Source organism: Scophthalmus maximus, chromosome 9, assembly GCF_022379125.1.
Source record: "Scophthalmus maximus strain ysfricsl-2021 chromosome 9, ASM2237912v1, whole genome shotgun sequence".
Lineage (NCBI taxonomy): Eukaryota > Metazoa > Chordata > Actinopteri > Pleuronectiformes > Scophthalmidae > Scophthalmus > Scophthalmus maximus.
In genome coordinates this window covers 10,058,949-10,084,457 of record NC_061523.1, presented here as the reverse complement: position 1 = coordinate 10,084,457, position 25,509 = coordinate 10,058,949, and the positions used below count along the sequence as shown (strand labels likewise).

The window sequence follows — 25,509 nt, the reverse complement described above, 5'->3', positions numbered from 1 at the left end:
TGCATCAGAGCCTTTTTCTATACCAGTGTATTTTCCGTGCCAGTGATTGATTGTTTTTCAGACGGCCCTTAATGACCAGGGATATTGCACGGACTCTGAATTTTGTTGGTGTTTGAACATTTTTGTGTTAACAGGCATTTTTGTTTGCATGCATAATTCTACATCTGTCATTGATTGAGAGAAAGACGAGGCCGCTTGGGAGCAGCGTTTTCCTTTTTTGCTTGCATTCTGCAAATGTTATGTTTGCATGTTTTATTATTTTGTGGGTGTGGGTGTGTGTGTGTGTGTGTGTGTGCATACGTGTATGTTTGTGTGTGTCATAGGCTACATTTAGGGACAAATATCAGTCCAAAGACCAGGTAATTGGGGACAAAAGGGGCAAACAAAAGCGGAATTTGTCCCCAAGGGGGGGGGGGGGGGGGTGGTGTGTGTGTGTGTGGAGTGCTCACTGAAGCACGCTTGTCTCTTTGAAAAATGTATTCCGAATCCCAGATATGTGGAGAAGTAAATATTTGTCATGTGGGGACAAACATACATCAGTCAGCCATGTTCCAGATTATATATGATGGAGGATGGATTTTTCTCTCTCTGTCTTAGCTCTCCTATTTCTGCCTCTTTGTGTTTAATCACTCCCAATGTTAATATTGTCAGAGGCTTACTTAAAATATTCAACATTTGACTATACACCAACAATCCTACTCCCTGAACCCTTACGTACATATATCATTTTTCGAAGTGGTTAGATAAAGACACTCGGTGTGGTGTAAAAGCATCCAGAGAGCCACTTGTGCAAACCTGAGCAGGAAAACATCAGCCAACGAAGTGGCTGTGACAAATTTGATCTCTGCTTTGTTGTTAATGGCATATAAACATGAAATGGTTTAATATTCTGGATAGTAATTTTAATTGAATTAATTTCAGAGGACATTGTAAGACGCTGATGGTGTCATAAAACACTTGTTATAGCTGCTGTTCATCACTGTGATGTAAATTATGCCCAGTGATTGCTCAATGATGCTTTTCTTTGGGGACATGACGTCGTTGAAAAAAAAAAAGTAATTGGCTCCAAAGGGCACACGATGTGTTGGTGCCGTGAGAGAGAAACACAAAAGAGGGTTATTTTCTCTCCAGCTATGGTTTTTTCTCCCCGCTGACATTCTCATACCGTTGTGCATTCAGCAATCCTGTTCTCCGACTAGATAATAATGAGTGAAATTTAAAAATAAATGCTTATTTTATGAATCCCGAGAAGGGAAGTCGACAGTACACACGGCACGCTGACACCGTTAAGGAGAGGTGAGACATCATGTGAGCAATTCCATTTCAAAATGAGACCTGAAATCCCTGTGTATAAAAAAAAGACACCTACTCATGACATTAAAGCAGAAATCTTTATGAAATATTGACGATAGGCGGTAACAAAAGAAATTTACAAAGCTGCAACACTTGCTGAAAATCTGATCCACGCATGGTGAGGACATATACAGTTACAGCGGTTACAGGAATATAGCCTTTTCAGATTTTTTAAAATATATTTTTAAGCCTCATTGACTGCATCATGGCCTCCTCGTGCTCTCATCCTCCTGTGGATGCACTCGGCGCCTTGACTTGGGAGTTGATGTGGTCAGCTGGACAGATGAGACATGGGGGTCTGTGTGCAGCAGGCCATCATGGCTCAGCACACTGACAGCTGCTGCACCCGTGTTGTGTTTGTGTGCATGTGTCTCTGATTGTGCGCGCGTTCGTTTTCGGTCAGATGATTTGTCCCGAGAGACGGAGAATGGCAGCTGCAGACATATATCAGGTCGCAACCTTAAAAGTTTTTTTTTTTGGTGTGTGTACAAGAATCAAAATTATTCTCCTCGATTGTTCTCATGGAAAAGTGGGAAGCCACACGGAGGTTATGTAATGGTTATTGGGCCCTAGCAACACATCCAGCATGTTGTATCAATTAAATCATCTTCATTGGCCGAATGATCAACAGGGGCGATATTTAGTGTGCAGTGTGTTTGTTGCTTGTGTGTGTGCGCGCAGAAGGATCTGGCAGTGGGCTCAGATATATTTAACAATTAATGACAGCTTCAGCCAATCACATTCAGTGGAATACTGTATAATGCAGTGCCCAAAGTGCTGCAGCATGTCTATTTGATTTGTGCATTGACCCGCAAGAAGTCTGTTAAGTGGCTGATACTGTGTGTGTGTGTGTGTGTGTGTGTGTGTGTGTGTGTGTGTGTGTGTGTGTGTGTGTGTGTGTGTGTGTGTGTGTGTGTGTGTGTGTGTGTGTGTGTGTGTGTGTGTGTGTGTGTGTGAGTGTATGCGCGCGTGCGCACGTTGACTTTGAAGTACATTGTGTCATGACAATAATCTGAGCCAATTTACTACGCATCAGTCCTCCATTATGGGTTTGATATAAAGCGGTACGTGACTGGAATAGCCTACCCATAAAATGACAATTTATTTCTCTAAAGAAATTACGTGTTTAACCTCATTAACCTAAAGTGCATGTACTAAAATGGAAGACTAACCCCGTCCCGTTTGACGCACACACAAGTACACACACAAACACAAATTGGAAACATCATCAAAAGTTGAGAGATCGCGTGGAATGTGACCCCTGCAAATGAGGAGCCAGCGGCGGGTTAACAGCATCATGAGTTCATCACTACCGTTCCCGCAGCTCCTCAGGTGTCTGGGGTGGCTCTGGTTTTCGCTCTCAGTTTCAACATCATCCGCTCTCTACGAGATGATTAACCTGGCAGGTGTGAGGTGAGTCTCGCCCACTGTTTTACTGAGCTGTCGTCTTCAGTCTGCGGGGAGTACAGAGGGTCATCCCGGCCAGCTAATAGCCGTGATCGCAGAGCTGGAAGGCGGCCCATTAGAAGGAGCCGCCATCATTAGGACCAACGCACTTTCAAATAACCTGACCTGCTGGTCCCACACTGTTTATCAGCAAAGTTTTGGCTCTTCGTTAGAGCAATTATACTCACTATTCGTGATGAACTGTGGCCTTTTCCCCGACACCGCGGGATGAGAAGCACGCTCTCCCATACATGGTAAATAATGTCATGCAGCTGCGTTGTCCCAAATAGAGCGCTGCCCTATTAATGACATTTTTATCCTCAGCAAATGTGTTGCAATGATAAAGTGTGCTCGGAAAATGCGGGGGGGGAAAGGCAAAGTGTCAGCAAGTGATGTATGTCGTTCATTGGACACAGAACATTTAGTTTTCATTAAGAGTTAAACATGTACACAAAACATTAACGGGGTTCAACGGGCAGCAGCGTGTTTCACTGTATCTCATCCTGATGAATTATCAAGAAAATAAAGAGAGAAGAAAGATATTATGTGTAGTGGGGGAGGTACTGACAGACAGTGTCTTTATCCAAAGACTGGTGTTTATGACACAACGTAATATTATCCCTGACCTGGGCATCGGCAAGCTGCAAGGATGAACGAAAGCTGGATGAGGGAGGAGGGGAAAGGGAGGAGAGAGAGGTCGGCGCGAGTGTTGCCGTTTCATTATGACAGATGTGGACTCCCATCCTCTCCTGCTGCACAGGGAGTGATGGAGAAGGTTGTTAATGCCTGGTCCGTCAGCCATATTGGATTCAGGGCAGTAAATTAATATTACACTCCTTTTTGAAGTGGTTTTATTTTGGGATTTACTGGTCTCCCCTGAGTGCTGGTGGTGTAAGGAGGTTATTCCCTTGTTTCTACCCTGTTCTCTGTCCTCGCACAGTGCTAATATGTTCAGAGAGAGACCAACTGTGTTCACGGGGGAAGGGTGTGAGCGCTGTGGGCTCCGTTCCGTCAGTCAGCATTTGTGTTGAACATCTTCGTTGGCCGTAAAAATGTACTGTAAATCGTGGGATTGTGCCGCTGAAGGGCAGCTCCTCTATCTCTGCACACTGGATACGTGTCTTCCCTCCTCTTTTCCTCACGTCTCTGATATGTCATGTAAGATTCAGGAGAAATAAAAAAAAAACTGCATCTCCTGTATAGAAGATGTGATTTCTAGTTAACCGGCGGTCTAGCTGTCGGTCATCTCTACCCCCCCTCTCCCTTTCTTGCTTAATGTGGGCAGAGTTAGAGTCCTGGTTGAAGAGACATATAACACAGTGTGGAGTGGCCTAGTCGCTGAGACAGGATTTATGGCTGCTGGTGATGTTTAAAGGGCTGTGATTAAGAGCTCGACTGAAGACATGGACTCCACTACTGGTCCATCCCCGACGAGAGAACACAGGGCTGTGCCTCTGTCGCTGCCTCCGTCTGTCCATCTCTATCTGTCTTGCTCATCCACTTTCATATTCATTCAGTTCACCATTAATTATTTGATTTGATTTTCTCTCGGCGTCCCTCTGAAATCTCTCCTGCTTTTATTCCCTGCAGGTTCCGAACACGCGGCCACGGCGACACTGCCTGCCTCCTTCTCAGATCTGTTGCCTCACTTCCTGGTGGAGCCGGAGGACGAGTTCATTGTGAAGAACAAGCCAGTGACACTGTCGTGCCGCTCCACCCCGGCAACACAGATCTACTTCAAGTGCAACGGCGAGTGGGTTCACCAGGACGACCATTTGATTGAGCGAACAATTGACCCAGCCACAGGTACACAAAGCACACTCTCTGTTTTTCATCTAAATAATTAATTTCCATTTTAGTTTGGCTCCTTCTTGTTTTTTTTTGTTTTTTTGTTTTTCAGCTAAGATGAGCCACATTTTCACCTGTTTTCTGGATCTTTGCTGCAGATGTGTGACATGTGCGGCTCCACAGATACATTATGTAAAGTGTTTGCGTGCTGAAACTAAGGTTTGCAATTTTCCAGTGATTACTGTGCTCCATCAGGCTCTTGGCTCATCCTCCAGCCTGTTTAGCCTGCCAGTCTCATAATAAGCACATTGGTTTCAGTCTCAGAAATCTTTCAATCACCTTGGAGACCTGTTTGTTTTTCTCTCTGTTGTGCTGCAATCCCTCCGCCTCCGCCATCAGTGTCATAAACATGTATGACATGTCTGATTCAGCGGCGATCTGCAAATTCAAACCGCCCATTCACGTCCTGACAACTGACTGGGAATGAGAAACGTTAGAATGACAGGTTTTTTATCTGGGAACACACACACACACACACACACACACACACACACACACACACAAATGCTTACTTAGATTTGTAACATACATAACAAATGTGTCTGAAAAAAGAGAATTGGACTCTGAGCACAACACAGAAAGACGGACACAAAAACACAGAACGAGGGCGTTCAAAAAAGGAAAATGTGAAAGCTAAATTAAGGTGGAATGTATGAATTCCTTTTCACCACACCCCCTCTATGTTTTCTGATTGAGAGCTCACAGTCCCAACATTTTATCCATCTGGTTCACACGGTTTGACATTAACATGAGCAGCAGCTCAGCATGTGTAGACAAAAGCTGTTGAAGAATAATGTCATGCGGGTAAACTAAGTGTCGATTCCACCGGAAACTTTGAAGTGAGCTTTGATTGCTGTGCGTTTTTTACTTAGAAAACTAAAAAAAAGCAGTATTTTTTAGAATTCCCTGCTACATGAGGGATGTGGAGGCACGGTGAGCGATCCGAGCTGTAGCGCTCTGCGGTACAGGAGCCGTTTCCTTGTACTGCAGAAGTTGGAAGGGAACAACATGTGGCTGTATTTCCATAGAGTCGAGTTTGTCCCATTATTCCTGGAGCATACTGACGACAAGTGGGAGAGGAACTGAATACACCCTGCATCTCGTCTGTAGCCCATCATGTCGCGAGCTCGCTGTCACTCACACTCTGTCTGCGGTCGTCTGATTTGTTTTACCTTGTGCATTAGGGCACAGTTTGGGAGGCTGCAGTCGTCTTGGAGTCAGGCTCTGGTGGATAACGGCAGTAAGAGAGTATGATGAGGTAATTGTAGTTCCTGTTTTGTGAACAGAAAGCAAATGCACACAAGGGAGAGTTTGAGGTTTTGGATCATTGAGGAGAAACTGTCAGTAAGTCAACACTGATAAAATTCCCAACGCTATCCTCCTCCTTGTGTTGTTTCAGGAGCAGTTCTGCTGAGGGGAGGGTTGCAAATAAAAGTGTTGCCAATATCAACAATCCTTTGATGGATTAAAGGGCTTTCGGCTCCTGGAATTGTAGAAGAACTGGTTAAGATCTGCCAGCCACAAGTAAATGTAAAGCATTTTTGAGCCATGCCATACAGTAAAAGTACATAATAAATCATTTGCACCTATTTGCCATTTAAACAAGAAACCCGGTTCCTGTAACTGGGGCAGGAGATCGGAGTCACCTGGTTCCCCCAGGTCGATTTGTTCAACATCAGCTTCTCGTCCATGTTTATGCGGAACCAGGTTTCTAATCAGCTTTTTCCATGTGCACATGTGCCTGGCGGCAACACAGTGTCACGATGACAGGAGAGACAATTTCACAGAGTGATGTGTTTTCGTAATTATTCCATCCAAATTATGACTGAATTTGGGGGTAACAGAAAGTAGTCTCCAGAAGTTTAAATAAGTCTGTTTTCGCAACTGAAAATGTGACAGTTTTTTTAATTTCAGACCCTTTGTCACCGTAAGGGAAAGCTTTACTCTGTGTGCCTGTCACAACACAGCGTTTTCTCACTAATACAGTTGAAATAATTAAGCCACGCTTCTAAAATGAAGTTGGATGTAGGTATCAAACTTGCTGTGGAACCAGATTACCACAGTGCATGTGAACACGTTCTCCAGTTCCCTGCTTCTCCTGGTTCCTCTGAATAACCTGCTCATTAAAGTGCATGTTAACGCAGCGAGAGCGAATATGAATCATGTTTTTTCAATTGCGAGACTTGCACGTGTCCCATAAACTGCAGAGTTTATAGGACATGTGCTCTTGACAAAAATTGGAAGAAAAAAAAATCACATTGCCAGTTCAACGTTGCTCTGCCAACGTTTAATGATGACGAACCATTTGCCGTGTGGTTATGAGCCGTTGTTGTCGGCGTTTATTTGCCAATGAAACAAATCTGTCGTGCCGGGTGCCGCGGACCTCTGCCGGAGCGAGGGGGCCTCACAGACCCTGTCAAGTTCCTGGGCCTCCTCCCAGCTTTCCACATCACTCCGTTGTCCCGCTGTCTTTGATGATGAATGTGTCGTATATGTGGGGCTGTGCCTTTATGAAGGACACATGGGTGTCCAGAGGTATTGGCTGCTCCAAGGTACCCACATCGATCTCTCAAACACTTGTGCTGTTTAATGTCAGCACTGCCCTGAGGAGTTTACTGATGGATCCTTCTAATCCTCCTTCCTGCAAGAAACATGTGAGGCGCACACATCAAATTGTGGAGAAGCTTCGAGTGAGTGTGATCGTGTGTGTGTGAGTGTGATCGTGTGCGTGTGTGTGTGTGTGTGTGTGTGTGTGTGTGTGTGTGTGTGTGTGTGTGTGTGTGTGTGTGTGTGTGTGTGTGTGTGCGTGTGCGTGTGCGTGTGCGCGTGTGCGTGTGTTCCTGCAGTACAGGCTTGTCAGCCTTTCCTCTCACCCTGGTCGTCACAGTCACACTGGACTCTATACTCGTACCTGTTGCCAAGCAACCAGGACTTCTGTCACACCAGAAGCTCCCCGATATGAACACCATGCCTTGAGGAGGCAGGGATGAGGAGTTCGGACACATACCCAAGTTGACAAAAAATTGATTGACTATTTATACCCAGTGTAACAGTGAAAAATCACCTCCTCAGAGTAACCCATTTCTCTTAGTGAAACTTTGAAGGATTTTCTACCTGACTGAGCGGTGGTCTCTGCCCCCACTCTTTGCACTGAGCAAAAGCCTGGCCTTTTTTTCTCTCTCCATCAACAAAGACGTAGATGCCAACACTGTGAGCCCACAGTACAGGGCAACGAGCTTCAGAGGTATCAGCCTCACTTTCATTGTCTGGTGTGTTCATTGGGATTGGTATTCTCGTCAGGGATCCTCGTTCCTTAGTTATGTAAATGAAGAGTCGAGCTTTGGCGTTAATTCCCTTAATTCCCATAGAAAATTAATGGAAATGGCATGTAGACCCATCAGAGTCAAGAGTCACTGCCGGAGACAATGCGCACATTTTCTGTTGCACTTTGTTCTTCTTTCAGTCTTTGACAGATTAATGGTCCATCAACAATAAAGCGCAAACACACACACATACAGTTTTTAAATAGGCATAAAGAGGAAGACATCTTCAATTTGAAACTATCAGTAATTATTATAATAATTATCTTTTGAGTACAATAAGCAGGGCTATAAAAATGTAAACAGTCTGTAGATATAGGAGATATGTTTGTCATAGCATGTCTAAGACATAAGAAAATATATATTATACGTAAATTTATATATTTAACTACAAAAACCTCAGTAGGAATAAAAAACGTTTTCAATTGTTTCCTGGCCAAGATATGCAGAGGTAAAAATCACTTATTAACAAACGCATATGACAAATATCTGGTTATATTAAATCCTAGATACATGTTCTACATCTGAATGGCACCTTAAAGACATTTCAGAGATGTCTAAAACCATCAGAATGATAATGACCAATCCAAAACAATAACTTGTGGAGAGAAAGACACCAGGGAGAAGAGACTGCCCAGTTTGTGCAGCAAGTATTTCAATTTGTAAAGCAAAACCACATTTTGCAGTTTTACAACTGCAGCTAAAAAAGCAGCAAATATTAAAGCGTATTTACATTATTATTAATATTATTATTATTATTATTGTTGTTGTTGTTGTTATCATGCAAATTTAGCTGAGCTAATGACAACGTACTGAATATAATCCAATTTTGACCCTACCCTTCAATCAACGCAGATCACCCTTTACATTCCTTGGTGTATTAGACTTGTGTGGGGAATGTTGCAAATCTCACACAAGTCATGATGAGAATTGAAAATGTTTCTCATTGATAACAATGTCATCATTTATACAGCTCATTAATGGGATTCTCTATCGATTCTCTTAGCGTTTCCTGATCAGTTGTCCTTTTGGGGAAGGTTTTCAGCATCAACACGGTTTTATAGTGTGTGAGTCTGAAAACAGTTTAGAAACAGAGTAGTATTCACTGTTGAATCTGTGAAGCCTGATTATATTATAACTCAGGATATACAACTTAACCCTCAGTATAGGATGTTCTACACAGTGGAAGCAGTGGCACTCAGTGTCAGATACATCCTGGAATATCAGCCTATGTTCCGTAAGGAAGACGTTTTAGCATGTTTCTGGAGTATCCTTATAATATAATATCCTTATTTGAAATTACTATCTTACAGTCATTACAACTTAACACTGTTGTCATCTTTCCTTGTGAAAAGAAGCCACGCTTTGGATAATTTCTTCCTTTCTGCATTGACGCCAAGTTTCCAACACTGTACATGCACGAGTCACTATTTTAATAAATTGTCAGGTACTCGGTTCACTGGATGAACTAAAACACGTAGTTGTTATGTTTTCTAAAAAATATTAATGCATTACAACATACTGATAACAATGTCACATTATAATAATAATTAAAAATTGATAAACATATATCTATCTACAAAGTAATATTAGCAAAGTTAAGATGGAAATAATACCTTGTAATTTTCACTGAAATCCAAACTATTATAGACCTGACCAAATTCTCTGTGTCAGAGAAGACTTCAGTCTGAAACATAAGATAACCTTTTCCCTGACTAGACTACCTGTTTCCAAATGAATGCCTGATAACCTAAACACTTGAAGCATTCATTTTGTCAGCTGCTGTGATCCTCGTGCTAAGAACGCTGAGGGAATGGATTCCCGATGACTCCTGTGCATGTTTTCATAAGAATATGAAACGGGAAACCCGACTGGTCGAATAGAGCAGAAGCTCTGATCGATAATCCCTTCACCTTCACGCGGGAGAACCGAGCCGAAGTAATATCAGAAACCAGAAAGATAAATTGGCCTGGCCCCTGTACAGCAGAGGCGATATTCAGCAAACTCCATCCATGTTGACTCCCGGTAGACTCAGGCAAGGTAACTTGACAGGGTTTAAGTTAATGACTGGCCCAAGCCTGATGTCCACACATGCTTCAGTCACGCTGCTCAGTATTCAAAGCTCCAGCAGGAGAGAACATGACGTGTGGATAGACTCTCTACAGCACAGGTGACCTCTGCCCTCATCTCACACGTGGGTTTATTGAAACTGATTCTGTGCAAGAAAGACAAAAGAGCTGCACCGGCTGACTGTGTGTGCAGTCCGGACCCCCGTCCTCCACTCACACACAAATACACTCTGTCAGGGCCACTTGTCTCTAAAGCTCCTTTGAACACGGAAAAGGAAAGGGATGTCACAATTTGTCCTTCCTCTCCTGGTATCGGTGTCCAATATTGATCCGTCCTCGAGTCTATCGGTTCTCATTACCAGTCCTCAGTAACTTATCTCAATTGTTATGGCTGCAACTGCTTCCAAAGCCCCGACCGACTCTGTGTCTCTCCCAGGTCATCCTTTATAGGACGGGAGAAACGGAGACGTCTGGCGAGTCCTAATAAAGACATATCCCCTCCGAACAAATCAATGCTGACAGTGTGTTTGCATAGATTAGGAGATTCTCGCACACTCTGATTTCTCATCAGACACATGATGAGGAGAAGGGAGATTGGCATTTGAGCGGGGGACTATTGTATGGGCAAGACTGATTTGATTTTGTTTGCATTTCATCTGCCAGCGCTGATGAAAACGATTTTGATCCGCACGTCGCGTTGTCACCGGTGCAGCGAACCCTCTCAGGTGGAAAATACATGCATTTCACATTCCTAATATAATAAACCTCGGCAACTGCCTTATAAAGATGGGGGGAGATTATATTTTTCTTTGTTGATTGAACCGGATGCTGACAAGGCCTCTACAATGAAAGCAGAAGATGATGTGGGAAAAAAATCAAACGCTGCACATGGGCTTTTTTTTTCTTCTTTACAGCAGAATCCTATATACCACATAAATAAACTCTTTAATATTCCTTCTTTCACAGACCCACATATCCTTGCAAACTGCTTTAAAGGACTACAACCCATGTGCTTTTACCCCCTTGGTTCTCAGCACCAACTTCTGTCCTCTGTCAATCCTTTGAAGTCTAAATACCTCGTATGACGTAGTCGGTAAATCTTTTAAAACCCATCTATCACTTTCTGAACAGAACTCATAATGTGTCATGGCACCACAGGGCTAACCCCTTTGTCTGCAAACCAGCGAGGATTCATTTGTATAAAATATGTATTTTCTGATTGACTAGATCCTGGATTGTAATATGATGACATATTTAATTTCTGATCTAAGGGGAAGATAAGCCAGGCTTAGTTGAAATGATCTATAACCTTTATTTTAATACCGCAATGCTTATCCATGGTATTATAGCAGCCAATCATCTCTCTCACACAAACCCCCGCCTACTCGTCCCTCTCCCTGTATTATGCTTTTTTATTATTCTCTCCTCTCTTTTTCTTTAGATCAACAGCATGGAGGTAGATACAATCCTTTACCTCTTACGGGAGACACTTAGGAGGTCCCGTTACACAAATGGCATGACGTTTAGTAAAATGCAAAAGCAGTGGCCGGTTCACTTTCATGATGTTGTTTTCAAAAGTCATGTTAATCCAGGACAGGCCTCCTAATAGCTTTTGGCCCACACAACAGTGATTAAACGTGATCTTTAATGGATTATTGAAGAACAGTCCTGCTGCAATTTAAGCAAAACCTGATAGGTCTGCCAGCCAGGATCTAATGAACAGAAGGAAATAAGAGAATCAGGGGGGAAGAGGACAATATAGTCCTAAATGAACAAAATGGCCTTGTACCACCTGCTAAGCATCGATCAGTAGCCAAGGGGACTAATTGATAATGCATTATTAGCTGCAACCCCATAATGGGACTTGTATTTCATCCTGTCCTTGATCGCAGGACGGAGGCAGAAGGATTTGGCCATGAAGCACCGAAAAACAGATGGCAAGGTGAATTGTTCCCGTGACACATCTGTCAACGCGGTCTATTAGGCTCCGCAAGCGGGTCAGCGCGGCGCCCGCCTCTGCGTGTGTGTGCGGAGGCAGACCTCTCTCAAAGCAAAGCAGCACACCTCGGAGTGAGAGGTGGAGTCAAAGTGGATTTTATTGAAGCCTGTGTTTGTCTGGCATAGAGACAAGCGCGAGTGGAGCAGTGAGACAAAACGGGGGCAGGCGGAAATAAACACCAACCAGCTGTGCCGATTGATCTCGCAGATAGACTCGTACAAAGGCAGCACCTCCCGGTGTCTCCGACTTTGGTGCGAGTCGTATTTTCATTTTGAAGTTTGGAGTGCGCAAGGGTCTGCTCCCTTGAAGTTGGCCGTGACATACAGGAACAATGAATTAAGGAATTAGAAATGAGCTGTGCAATCAGTGAAACAAAAGTTGGAAAAAGAAAAATTACCATTTGTCAAACAACAACGGGGGCGTTCCAAATCTCACACACTCGCAGCTTTTGTCCTCCCACCGAAAATATATTTAGCGTCAGCCTCACGCTTTGCTTTCTCTCAAGTCATTCTGCGTGTGTCGGTCTCACAGAAGCTGGGCCCTCGCTGGAAGTCGGACTACAGTCTGCAGGCTCAGTGGTTGTCTCTTGCCGAACAGTTCAAGTCATTCATTTACAGCGTCTGATAAAGACAGACGTGTTATCAGTATACAGTAGCACTTCAAACCTGTTTGTAGTTTGCGCAGTGCTTTCAGTGGATGTGCTGCAAAGGCATTCAAAAATATGTTTTTTTATCACTCTGAAGTCATCATTTGAAAATGATCGCTGGTTCTTTCTGCTACACGACGTTGAATATTTAAACTTTGCAGTATAGTCTCTGTGCCTTTCTGGAAAGCGGCTTGGTCCTCTCGCGACACACAGAACTACGGTTTGATGGATCTGAGCAAATATTTCAAAGCTTTCCATGCCCTAACTGTGACATCTGAATAAAATGTGGCCTGTGTGCTGCAATGAAATGTAGCACATAAATTACCCAGGCCACTTTTTTGTGTGTTTGTTTTATTCGCTGAGCAAATGGAGGCCAAAGTTGCAAATGGGCTTGGATTCAGCAGTGTGCCCCACATTGCCCTTTTTTTTTTTTAACAAGGTGGGGAAATCAGAGCGGAGAGTGGAGTAGAGGATAGCCAGTAAACTGCCTCCGTGGCTTGTTATTCTTTTGATCGTAGGCAATGAAGTTTTGATAGGTTTGTCATTTAAAAAGATTTTCCCGTTGTGATGCGATTTTATTGTTAAGCTCACGGTGGAAGGGAAAAGGCGTGAGTGTTATGCTCAGGGAGACAGGGAGGGGGTTTGTGGTGTCAGTCAGCACCTGCTCTGCTCAAATTCCTTTTAAAACAGTGGGGCTGGGAGGTGTTGTGAAGGAGCTGACAGCTAAATAGTCCACGGAGATCTTTGATAGGCAGAGCAACTCGGTGACTGGCAGTTAATGCTTTGTGTGTTTGGGCCCCAAGGAAACTTCCAGTATAGGTATTTTACACACTCCTCCACAAACATCAACTGGCCGCTCTCCTCCACTTTAGACGTGAAGCCGCGGGGTGTCCTGGGTATGCGATGGCGGCGGCATCGTGAAAGGACTTTTTTCATGCAGCGGGGGAAGAAAAAATGGCTTCAGTCTTCTCATGAAGTGTAAAATGTGAAAATGTGTCACAAGCAGGAGATTAAATGCAGGTGGGTTGCACTTTCAGAATTTGTCGCACGGTCCCGAGTGAATCTACTGCGGAGGGACTACGTTTGTCCAGGCTGGGTCACTTTAGGTCAGGTGGCTGACAAAAGTGCAAAACTGCCAGGAAACTATGTTCCGCCTCATGTTTCAAGGAATAAAAGCCCGAGTCAACGATTGTTGCCTTCTTTCATCATGCAACACTTCTGGAGTTGTGTGGTCCATGTGTCGACCACACACACACACACACACACACACACACGAAGGAGAACAATGCAGGCGCCGCAGCACTTGTTTGAGCCCCTCCGTCGGAGCGGGTGTTCATTGAGGCATGCTGGCAATAACAAGAGGAGCGGTCCTGGTTTGGGAGCCATCAGGAGCAACCTGGAGGATTTCATGTGATTCCAATTAATAATTCATTCATTCACGTTGTCTTAGACCGTGTGTTTGTTTTCTGAAGATGTTTGTTTTTCCATTCTTCCTCCCGTCTTTCGAGAGGCCTCAGAGCAACATGAATTTAAAGGGCAGTCAAAAGGGCAGAGGTTCTCCGTATTCAATCAATTTAACTTCCAGGACTTTTCCGAGTATGTAAAAAATATTGTCCTTGTCAGTTGTGTCCTTCCCTCTTGTTATAGTCAGTTCTCCTTGTCCGTGAATGAAAACATTCATTGATTGCAGCTTCTCAGATGTGATCATTGTGTCTTATTTGATATGATAAATAGCCGCTTTGGGTTTTGGTTGGAGAAAAGAATCAATGTAAATTTGACTCTTTTTAGTCTAATAGTCATCATGGACTGGATATTAGGCTGGTTGCACCCCTCCATGTGATTTTAGCAAAATAGATTATCACAGCTCTCATCTTTCCAATCATAATTTTTAAAGCATCGGTTTTAAATCATTTGCCTTTCTCCTTTTAAACCGTTTTATCATCTGCACGCACATTATTCCAACACCGACTTCCCAGAATCTGCGACCTGTGAAACCAAACCAAGCTCAGTGGTGTACTCTGTACTTTCACTCCTTTTTTCTCAATTTTTCAGCATCAGGTTATTTATAAAGTCCACAACTCTCTGTCTTGCATCTACACTGTTAATAATTAATCCAGTCACATCTGAACAAAGAAATTAATATTTAAAGGCTCAATCCCTGTTTGGTCTGCAGCACTTCATCCCCTCATGCTTCGCATTATAGTTAGTCTAACCTCGGCAACATGGCCCACGCTGGAATGAGAACCATGTGAACCCGTGTGTCATGTGATCGCTGGGGCAGGATGGAGGGTGAAACGGATCACAGATTGTAGCTGTGCACATTTTACAGACATTATTCTTTTAAGACGTAGCTTCCATTTATCAAACAGCACATTATGTTTCATATAGAAAAAGAAAATTCAATTCCAGGGTAAAAAAGCATTGGCTTTATATTTATACATATAAAACATCTGCTACATTGTGAAATGTATTCACGGTGAAATACTATTTATACTATTGAGGCTACCCAGTAGCTTCCATTTCAGCTGCTGCTGTCTGCTGTGGACCATCTTGTGTGTCATAGTGCGAGGGTGGTGGTGGATGAGACTTGGGGGTATTACTTTGTCCCACACATCTTGCAGGAAGGATTGATTCGGAGACACGCAGCCGGTCTGTATCCACATCACAGCTCAATGTTAACCCTGAACATCCAGAGGTTTTTGTCGTGATGCTGACAGTCATTGTTTTTCACACCAGCTCAGTCGTGGCATTAACAGTTTACCGTATCCTGATGCATTTATTTTTAACAAGGTAATGTATGTCAGTATTGTAAGACTTTTTTTTTTTTCTTTTCAGGTTTTCTTTTAGCAAGATGAAGAACTTGAAATTGAAATGTAACAGATTAAAATATCTAAAATATCTCTCATTCTAAAAGACTGACCTTTGTTATAAGCTGTAACCCCTTCTTTCTATTAATTGATCCTTTTTTGAACTAAAACACTGAAGCACAGCGGTTGCAAAAAATCTAAATATTGTAATTTGATATTCATCAGAGGATTTTTCCTACCTGGCACAAGGTGTTTAGAATGACACCATCAATTACAAATAGAAACAGTAAGTGTCGTAAAATCGACATTTGTATGTAAATGCATGTAAAGATTCCAGTTGTGCAGACAGATGCCTGCTTTATTGTGCTTAGTTTAATTACAGGGTGAGCTAATTGGTCCAAATGAAAACAATCCATTCACACATAAACATTGATTATGTAATGTTAGTTAGAATATTATTCATTATCCACAAATGCTATATGTATTATAACAAAATGTGCATTTTATTAAGTCACACCGCTTTAGAATTGTGAGAAGAAAAAAAAATTGACTTCTGCAGAAAGAGTTTCATAGCCTGTGTGTTCCCCCAGGGTGTTTATTGAATCCTGGTTGGTGTTGTGCTGAATATTTACATTTGCCCACATACCTTCATTGGATTATTGAAAGCCTCAGCCTCCTAACTCGGACGACACTGGTGACCGAAGGCCCCAAAAGGGACCGAGTGGTCATGAGGAGGGAGGGGTGGGGGGAGGACCATAATGCAATTTGTATGGCGCAGTGCACTCTGCCACCAGATGGAAGGCAGGCTGACTTACCTTTGAGCAGCTTTCCTTATTTACCTCGGCGCCCAGGGCCATGTCAGACAAGAGGTAGGGAAACATGTTAGCCCGAGCAAATTATCGCGTCTTTCATGTGGTTAACGTTCTATCAGATCCTCCCACTCTGCAGAACGTAATGGAAGCAGAAGCAGAGTGCTCCGGGCCTTCACCTCTGACGTGTTCTCATTCGAGTTAGGACAAGGTGTGTGCAGGAGATAAAGGAGCAGGTCCCAGTCTCTCCCAGCCTGACGACTGTGGCATATACAACATTCTGCTCTTGCCAATCACCGGGGTCAGGATATTGGATGGAGAGTAATTACAGCAAGGGCACTTTGGTAAGGGCACTGTGGTGAATCACAGCACTGCCTCTGTGGATGTGTGTTTGTGTATGTGTGTGCTATTAGGGAAAGGTTAGGCAAACTAATTATGGAGGGACAGTGCAAATAGAAAGATCCATTGCTTTGAATTAATGTCCATTTGATGCAATCAGTCGGGGCTTTTGTATGGAGGCTAGCGAAAATGTGAAAAACATAAATGGAAACCTAGGTTTATTGTCAGGCATGTGGCGTCTGCACTCAGTGGCATGCATGAGCTATTCTGAAGCTTCGAGCTTCAATTCATTATCACGTTCCAAACCTGTGAACACCTGCGTAACTAAAAACACAATTTGAGCATCATTTACGTATACGTCACGGCGCATTGTTGTGAGATCTTGTGTGCGCTCAGCGAGGTGTTGTGTCGCTGACGAATAACAAAAAGTGACATTTCTTGCAGAGTGAAGATCTCGCTCTCCTGTGGCATTCAAAGTGTGTACATCATTAATCCTTATTACCACTGAGCACAAACAAACTTTATTCAAAATCTCCTCCCCTCACTGTGCAGATCCGAGGTCTGAATCAAACCAGGCATGTTGCTCCACAACTTTCATGGGTGTTTTTGCGTCCTGCACCATTTACGCATCTCACCCCTGCTGTCGGGACTCCCCCTAAGTCTCCTTGGCGTGGCATTGGACTGAACCTGGCCGGATTGATTGGAGCGGTACCTGCTCGCCCGTTTGTCAGCCATGAATAATCTGTAACGGCATTCAGAGCATCAGCAGGGGCCTTGCAGCGTGCATTCATTGTGGAAAATGGACAGCTCAATCAAAAGAAGCTCTTGAAAAGCTGGTCATAACCGGAGGCAGAGCCTTGACCCGGAACGCTGTCCCACTGACTTGAGTCGCAACCTCACCAACATCCCCGAATGGGAGGCCCGGCTGCTGTGTTCACTGTGGACTCAGCACTACCCCCCCTCCCCCCTCCTTGTGTTCCCGTCTCCTGTGCTGTTTAATAGAGCCATGCTTCACTCAGAAGGCCACCATATCCTTGTTAGGAGACAGACGCTTATGGCGCGACCTGCCATTCTTCGCTCCCCACGTCAGGTGGTGTGGGCCACCCATCACCACACTGCTTAATATGGTAATGGAAGTCTGAGGACTAGATGATAAAGCAGTTATGTCCTTGGTTTTGTGACCTGGGGTAAACTTTAGGAATTTGTGTTATTTAAACACAGAAGTACTCCACATGTTGTTATGTCCATGTTTTCAGGTTGATTTCACCTGTTTTGTTCCAAAGTCGTCTTTTCTTCTTTTCTTTTTTTCTCGTCTTCTTTCATGTGGTGGTTCTTTCATGTAGAAGAGGTCAAGTAATTGGTCGGAGGTAGAGCACATTGTTGTGCTCTTGAAAAGAACCTCTGGACACTGGTGGTGCTGATGATGGCACTGATGCCACCCAGCACAAAGAAGAACCATAGGAGGAAATGAAACACTTAGTCTGCTTTGGGCCGGTAGACATGGGTTTGCAGACAGTGCATTCTTAGAAGCGTTCATCTGTGATCTGTCTCCCCTCAGCCATTGTGAACTCTCCCCCTTGAAATGGTGCACTCCCTCGATGTAGAGTCACCCAGCCCTAATCCCACTATATCCACTGATGAATCCCGGGACCCGCACACAGTGGGGATGCCGTCTAATTGAGTTTCCTTGGTCACAATGAACACACACTCAGGACCCGCAGGTTCCAGTCCCTGCCTTTGATAAGCAAATGACCCCTATGGAATTGAGGTCACAGCCTGCGAAAACAAGAGCGAGGGGGAGAAAAATAAAGTCCCACACTCAGACAAGCCCAATATCGACTCACCCGGGATTGAGTCCAATGACGTTTACCCTGTGTGTGTGTGTGTGTGTGTGTGTTGAGCCCTTGTTGGCTCAGGGGAAGATTCATCCTACCCCTCCCCACCCCCTAGCCACACACACACAAACACACACACACAGAGAGAGATACCTGAGATTTGTGGAGATTTTACTCAACACCCTCTCTGGTTCATAAAGGAAAAACTCAAACCATGACAATCTGCCATTATTGAAAACAAAGCAAAGATTAATTGTGTTGTGAGTTGTTCTGCCTCGGGGAGGGGTTCCACTCACTTTACGTGTTGGGAGATTATCTCCAGAGCTGCCGAGAGGCGTCTTGTCGTATTCGGTCTTCAAGAAACATGAGCGAGGTACAGGATGGCTGTCATAATTGGATCATGCAAAGCCAGAATAAGCTTTAAGTCAGTAAAATAGTAACCTGAACTAAGCTTTAGTAGTTAAATAGTAACTAAATTCAGCTATGAATACTCACGTTTTCTTTGAATCTTGTGAGGTCACAAAGCTTGGTAGTTGTTGGATGTTGTCTCCTGCACCATGAGAGAGGGGCAGATTAAATGTTGTCATCAAAATAAAAAAATAAAAAAACCTTAAAAATCTCATTAAATGCAACAGAAATTTATATTAATATGAATATATATATATATGTCTTTTACCAGCTGTAATGTTTGATTCACCCGATCATCCTCTCTGCGGTGCAGCAGTCCATCGTCCATCCAGGTGAGCGGAGTGCAGCAGTGCAATGGGCTGCCACAAGCCACCATGTGTCCCACCGTGTGTCGCACCGTGTGTCCCACCGTGTGTCCCACAGTGTGTCCAGCTCGGACAGCTGAGGCAGCGAGGGCTGAGGCTGCACCTGCAGAGCAGAGCTCTCCATCTATTCCCTGGCACCGACCTGTTGCTGCCTCGACTCCTGGACCAAATCCAAACAAACTGTTGCAACTGTAGTGGATTGAAAACGTTTCAGTGGTGTCTTTAAAAGTAGTATGCAGCTTGCATTGCTATGATTTCTTTTCCAATATGCTGCACCTGTAGGAATCTATCTATGGCTTTTTACTGCCAATTCGTCTCAGTCCTACAAAATAGTGGTAGAGAATTGAAGATACATTTTGGAAATTACCATTGGACCAACACGGTGTCAATTTTGTGGTTGTTGATTGGTCCTGAGATGATTGAAGGAGATCCTCCTTTTGGATGTCCTTAATGAATTTGTGATGCTTTATTTCAACCGATTACCCTGTTATATGTGTTCATGTTTTCTTCCACTTCCCTGCCAAACACAGAGGAGGAGCAACATCCTCTGGTGTGAAAATAATCTTGCTTTGCCACGGATTAGAATAAATTGCAGTACAGTAAATGTTTGTGTCCTTTGTGTGCACAGTTTGTGCCAGTGGTTCTAGTAATAGCTTGTATTGTACTCCGTTGCCTGGAGACTTTGCAACAAGCTCCATCACATAATAGTTAGGTCAGTTAATTTGTGAACTCATCCTCTTCCAGCCTGTTTTATTCTTTCCGTTTCATTTGTTAAAACTCAGGAAGTCCTGAGGCAGAACACTGTTTGCTTTAGTGTCTCAAAGCGAGAGTCCACAGACTGGATGCTTTTACAGATGCTCCCTCTTGGATACATGCACTGGCTGCCTTGCACAGATTTTTGATGAACAGTCGTCGCCGGAAATCATTTTCAGATTGAGTTACTTTCTGAGATCTCTCAAAATATTTTCCACTTACAAGCAGCATTGAGAAATTTTTACCTTCTTTTTTTTTTTACAATAAAGGAGAGTGGTCTTTGTACTTGAGATGATAATACTGCGGTATTTATTAATTATCGACCCGCTATCATATATTGGCAACTACTGTAGAGGGAACAATGTATGGAGGTATTTGTTCCATATGGAACAAAGCTGATTAAGGAGGTAGGTCCATTAATAATGCAGCAGGAAACATGTCGTAAATTAGTTTACATTGCATAAAAGCAGCAGTTCACAAGTTTAGAGAAAGTGTTTACTCAAAAACAGTCACAATTCTGTGGTTCAGGGGGCATTAGCAGTTTTGATTTGTGTCCGTGTGCTTGAAAACATGCACATTTCTGCCTGTCCCTCATTATGTCCATGCAGTTTTTGGCTTGTCCATGTATTTTCTGGATATTATTGGTAAGTACAGCTGCGTTAGTTGCACTTCAATAAAAAAAATAACTCACCAGCGTCCAAGTAATAAGCCCAAATAGCATAATTGCCCTATAAAAATGTCTCAATAATTTCATTGAGGTTTGGGATATGAGATTTATTTATAAACGGGCTTCGGATTATGATCATGTCATGTTTTAATTGTTATTAAAAAAAGGCATGTTAAGCGCATGCCAAGTATCTCACAGGAAAGGAAGCTTAATTTTCCTCATTAATTCTTAACTCCTTGGAGGCGGCTGAACCAACTATCAGAAATCGATATTGATATCATTGAGTCTTAAATGTAAATGGGCCACTGTGCCCATTTTCCGAGAGGGACGGCTTTCTTTCAATCAATAGTGTTCTTGTTGAGTGATGTGCATAAAGTTTTGTTTTACTTATTGCCATCTCAATGGAATAGACTTTGGAAAACAACACTAAATAGTAGCCTGTCCAATTATTATTAACAGCTATAAAATTACAGTCCCATTTTGTTCACAAAGTGATGAGATTATTTTGTCCTACTTATTAATTGGAGTGAAATTGGACAGACTGACTCACAGCAGTGTTACTGGAAGGTGTCAGACACAGAAAGCAGGTAATTATGGAGACAGGAAGAGATAAGGAAACAGAATGCAATTACCCTGGCAAGCAGAGCTTCAAATTGCTCTTCTTAGGATTTCTCACCTCAGGTTGCTATTGTTCATGCTTTGCATCTCCATGCTGATCTTTATTCCCTTTAGCCTCCAGCTCAAAGAGGGAAGGAGGGTTTGCATTAATTAAATGAATTTCTACTGTAAATAGAGCCGTGCAGGGTACAATAGACATGACATTTGCTGAAAAATATCTAAAAAAGATTTTGCATACATAAATTCAGTCAAAACCAGGGCCATGAGATGTTTCCTTGGTTATTCACACCCAAGCCTGTAAGGATTTCTCAGAATTTAGTTTAATTTAACATTCAGGTTTGTGGGCACACTTCACACTGAATTTACTAGTTGTTGTTTTTTTCCCACTGTAACTGTGCTTTTATTGTTGCAGTCATGGATACATATATAGAACATATTTTCCTTTGTAAAAGCATTTCATTCAAACACACACACATTTAGACCAACGGAAAAAGCAATTCTCCCTCGTGTACAAGATATAAGTGCACAACGCTGCATGCGCTGTACATAAAAAATTTTTTTTACCAAGACACTAACTCTCCTGCATTAGACTTCATTTCATTATTGTTGCGTGGATGCTGTGGCTCACACCCTTTGCCTTCGGTTATGCAGGTTGGGAATCTGGTGTTGTTCCTGTTGTATAAGGTACAAGGTGTTTCTTACTTCTGTGTTATGGGGAAGGCCAAATGCTGCCATGCCGCTGACTTGAAGTAAAAGGGGAGAGGGGCATTTCTTCTGCTCCATTTGTTCATTCTCTGTAGTGCCCATTCTGTTACTTTAGCCATTTGTTTTAGCTTTTAGGTGCTCCCTCAGCCTGGGCCACACACTCTCTCTGCAGACGCAGACACACAGACAGACACACACACACACACACACGCACACGCACGTAATGGAGGGTCTGGACTTGAAAGAGAGAAATGAGGGTGAGCTCCTCAAACATCCACCCTTGTATCTCAAAATGAATCAACATCTTTTGCATGTGGTTTATTAAAGCCAATATGAACATACAAATATCTTCTATCTCTTTTTTTTTTAAATTTGTTCTTATTGAAGCACATATGAGCTGGACATATGCGGGTGAAATCTCACAGTAGAGGCTGTTGTTGATGCTCAGAGTGGCGCTTCAGGGCTGGATTTGTTGCACGTGTGCTCACATTTACTGTGCTCACATACAGCGAAATCTACCACATTTAGACACTAATACATTGGGGGGGGAGGGGGGGGGGCGTCTGCGAGTGACCCTCATAGCTACATATCACCGTATGGCTGCTGGCAATGGAGCCACTTAACTCTCGTCCCTGACAGTGCTTGTCACCGCTGAGCCAGCTTGCACTCACACAGGCCCCTGCAAATCCACACACAGTTTGTCTCAAATTGTTCATGAAAGATTACCCATTTTTGGTTTGATGAATGCTCCGTATCAGCACAAGTGCTTTGTGTAATTGCTGTATAGGTTTGATGGCCTGATAGGTGCCACTTAGTCAAGCTTCGGTCAGGTTCAGTCTGGGGCTGGAAGTGTTCACTGCAGACAGATCAAGTGTGGGAGGGGAGTGCAAGAGTGTCACAAAGTGCTTTCATGCAAATTGCAGTTTGAAGAGCGTCTCTACATTGAGACTTAAATATACGGCACAGTATACGCCACTACATCAGTCTCAGGGATGTGTCTTCTGCGACTGTAAACTGCTCTGTGTTCATTTGAAAGGTTCAACACCCCTCTCTCCAAAAGACCCCAGAGAGAAAAGATTAGACAGAGAGAGAGAGAGAGAGAGGAGAGAGAGAGAGAGAGCGTGTGAGAGAGACAGAGAGACAGAGAGAGAGAGAGAGAGAGAGAGAGAGAGAGAGAGAGCTGGAAGGAAAACGTGGCAATCTCCTCATTGTCAGTGAAAAGAAAGTAGGACACATGGTTGGGATCAAGGTCGAGGTTCAATATATGAAGATACCTCTGGATAACAGATTCCATAGAAAAGGTCAAAAAATGAAATGAAGGATTGCTTCTTAATATATAAAAGACAAGACTCTGACAACACTATATTGTTGTGTAGCGAAGGGCTGTTTTCGCTTTCCTCTTGAAAAGCAATGAATCTATTTTTGCCCTGCGTTACAGCAGCATCACTTATATCAACACAGTTGTGGAAATGCTCCAAAGATTGTGAACTCTTCCCACTTCCTGGATTCAATTATAGTGAAGCAGGTCGCACTAAGCTTCTTCTTTCTTGTTTTCATAGAGTGTTTGTTTAAGGCTTCCGTGGGAAGGGTCCCAACTGTTGCTGTTTCAACTCCCTCCAAATTAGACCAAGGATACTGTAGCTGTGAGGCTCTCCTCTCATTTTCCTCGGTTAACAAGCACTCTGTTTTATATATGATTACCTTTCTCTGCTGATTTCATTCTGCCTGTCTTTTTTTTGAATAACTGTGCCGCTTTAGTTCAAGGTACAAAATGCACTGAAGGATTCATGTGAGCTCATTTGTTTCCCTTCCCTCGAGAGATATTTACGGTCACTTTATTCTTCGCTGCCGCCGAATGAGCTGACGGCGATGCACCTGCTCTCGTACAGCCCCCGCCCGCGCTCACCATTTTGACGGCTGTCCCTGTGTTTGCTTTGCAGCGCTGCCAGTCATGCAGGTGACAATTGACATCACCAGGCAGCAGGTGGAGAAGATCTTCGGCCTGGATGAGTACTGGTGTCAGTGTGTCGCCTGGAGCACCACCGGAACCCAGAAGAGCCAAAAAGCATACATCAGGATTGCTTGTGAGTGCACTTTAAAATGATCACAGTGTCATTACAAAGGCAAACACTTCCCTAACAAGGTGCTTGCATAATGCACATCAATATGTAACAAGAGGATGTTGGCAGGATCATTTTTGCATAGTCTCATTATTAAATACCCCAGAGGCCATTCTGATCTAATGCACCACAGTGTAATACTAAGACAATTTACTTAAATCTTCTTCCTGTGATTCCACTTGTACGAGGAAAATATCAGATGGAAAAAATGGAGAATAACGCATCTGCTTGAAGGCAGTTTGAACTCTAAATTCGAGTATTCATGAGCATATTTTTTCATTGAAAACAGTGTATCTGCAGTGATCCATATGAAAGTAACTGGAATAAAAAAAAGAAATTTATTGCTGTGCAGCAATCATAAATCTGTCTGGGGAACACAGACACATCCCCCGCTGCAGCCGCAAAAGCTTTATTAGAAGAAGCCATTTTGCATTTGAGTATTTTAAAGCATTCTGTCCATTAATTCTCACATAAATATGCATTATTCCAGACAGAGCCGAACTCAGCGCTGCCCCCAAACCACACATTTATTATCCAACCTTGTTTTAGACGTCAACAAAGTCAGTAGGATGTAAGATAGGGACACGCACACACACACACACACGCACGCACGCACGCACGCACGCACGCGCACGCACACACACACACACACTTCAATAATGATGCTCTTTCATAGATATGCATGTGCATAGATTTGAGCCTTCCAGGACTGTTATATCCCATGTCTCCCCCAGTCCTATTGTATCGCCTTCAATTAAATCGAATGTCGTGAGACTCTCTGCTCGTCTTATCGTTTCTCTCGGTGTGATTGATCAGGACAGGCTCAACATCTGTTTAAAGGGAATTCACCGGCGGCTCACAGCCGCGCCCTCAACCCCTCGCAGCACAGTAACACGTTGTATCGCTCCGAGTCAAAACACGGGTTGAACACGCATCAAATTTGCGCCAACCCTGCAGCCTGTCTAGCTCACCAAATACAAAAAATAAGCCAATGCTTATTTCTTCTTACCCCGAAGAAATAAGCATTGGCAATTTTACCTGTGTAATTCACAACCTGTGCGAACACACGATATATATAGCAGGAGTTGGTGAAACAGTAAGAGTATTCAATGAGACGTAATGTGAAGCCCCATGCAGTCAGCCAGGCTTGCAGGAGCTCTTGTCCAGGCGCCTCGGGGCTTTGTTTTCATGTGGCTGCTCCAAGCCCTCATACAGATGGAAGCTGGAGGCTGTCGGATGCTGGAGAGAGGAGAATGGGTGGGAGAGGAGGAGTGAGGGATAATGCAATTGCTTTTGCTTGATGCCGAGCCCCTCTGGCAGCAGACAAGCATCTCTGAACCAGCCAGGCAGCCTGTAATAAGCAACATGCTTGGTGCCACCGATCCCCGTGTGGCTTAGGGGC

At 43.5% G+C, this 25,509-nt stretch overlaps 1 protein-coding gene across 4 annotated transcripts in view; it reads left to right on the top strand.

Moving 5' to 3' along the window:
* The window catches only part of unc5a (unc-5 netrin receptor A), a 126,247-nt gene that overhangs the window by 57,236 nt on the left and 43,502 nt on the right, over window positions 1-25,509 (top strand). For all 4 annotated transcript variants that reach the window (XM_035649684.2, XM_035649683.2, XM_035649686.2 and 1 more), the window contains exons 2-3: window positions 4,390-4,605; window positions 23,928-24,071. In XM_035649684.2, the coding sequence (XP_035505577.1) occupies window positions 4,390-4,605; window positions 23,928-24,071 (360 nt within the window). The remainder of the gene's footprint in view (window positions 1-4,389; window positions 4,606-23,927; window positions 24,072-25,509) is intronic.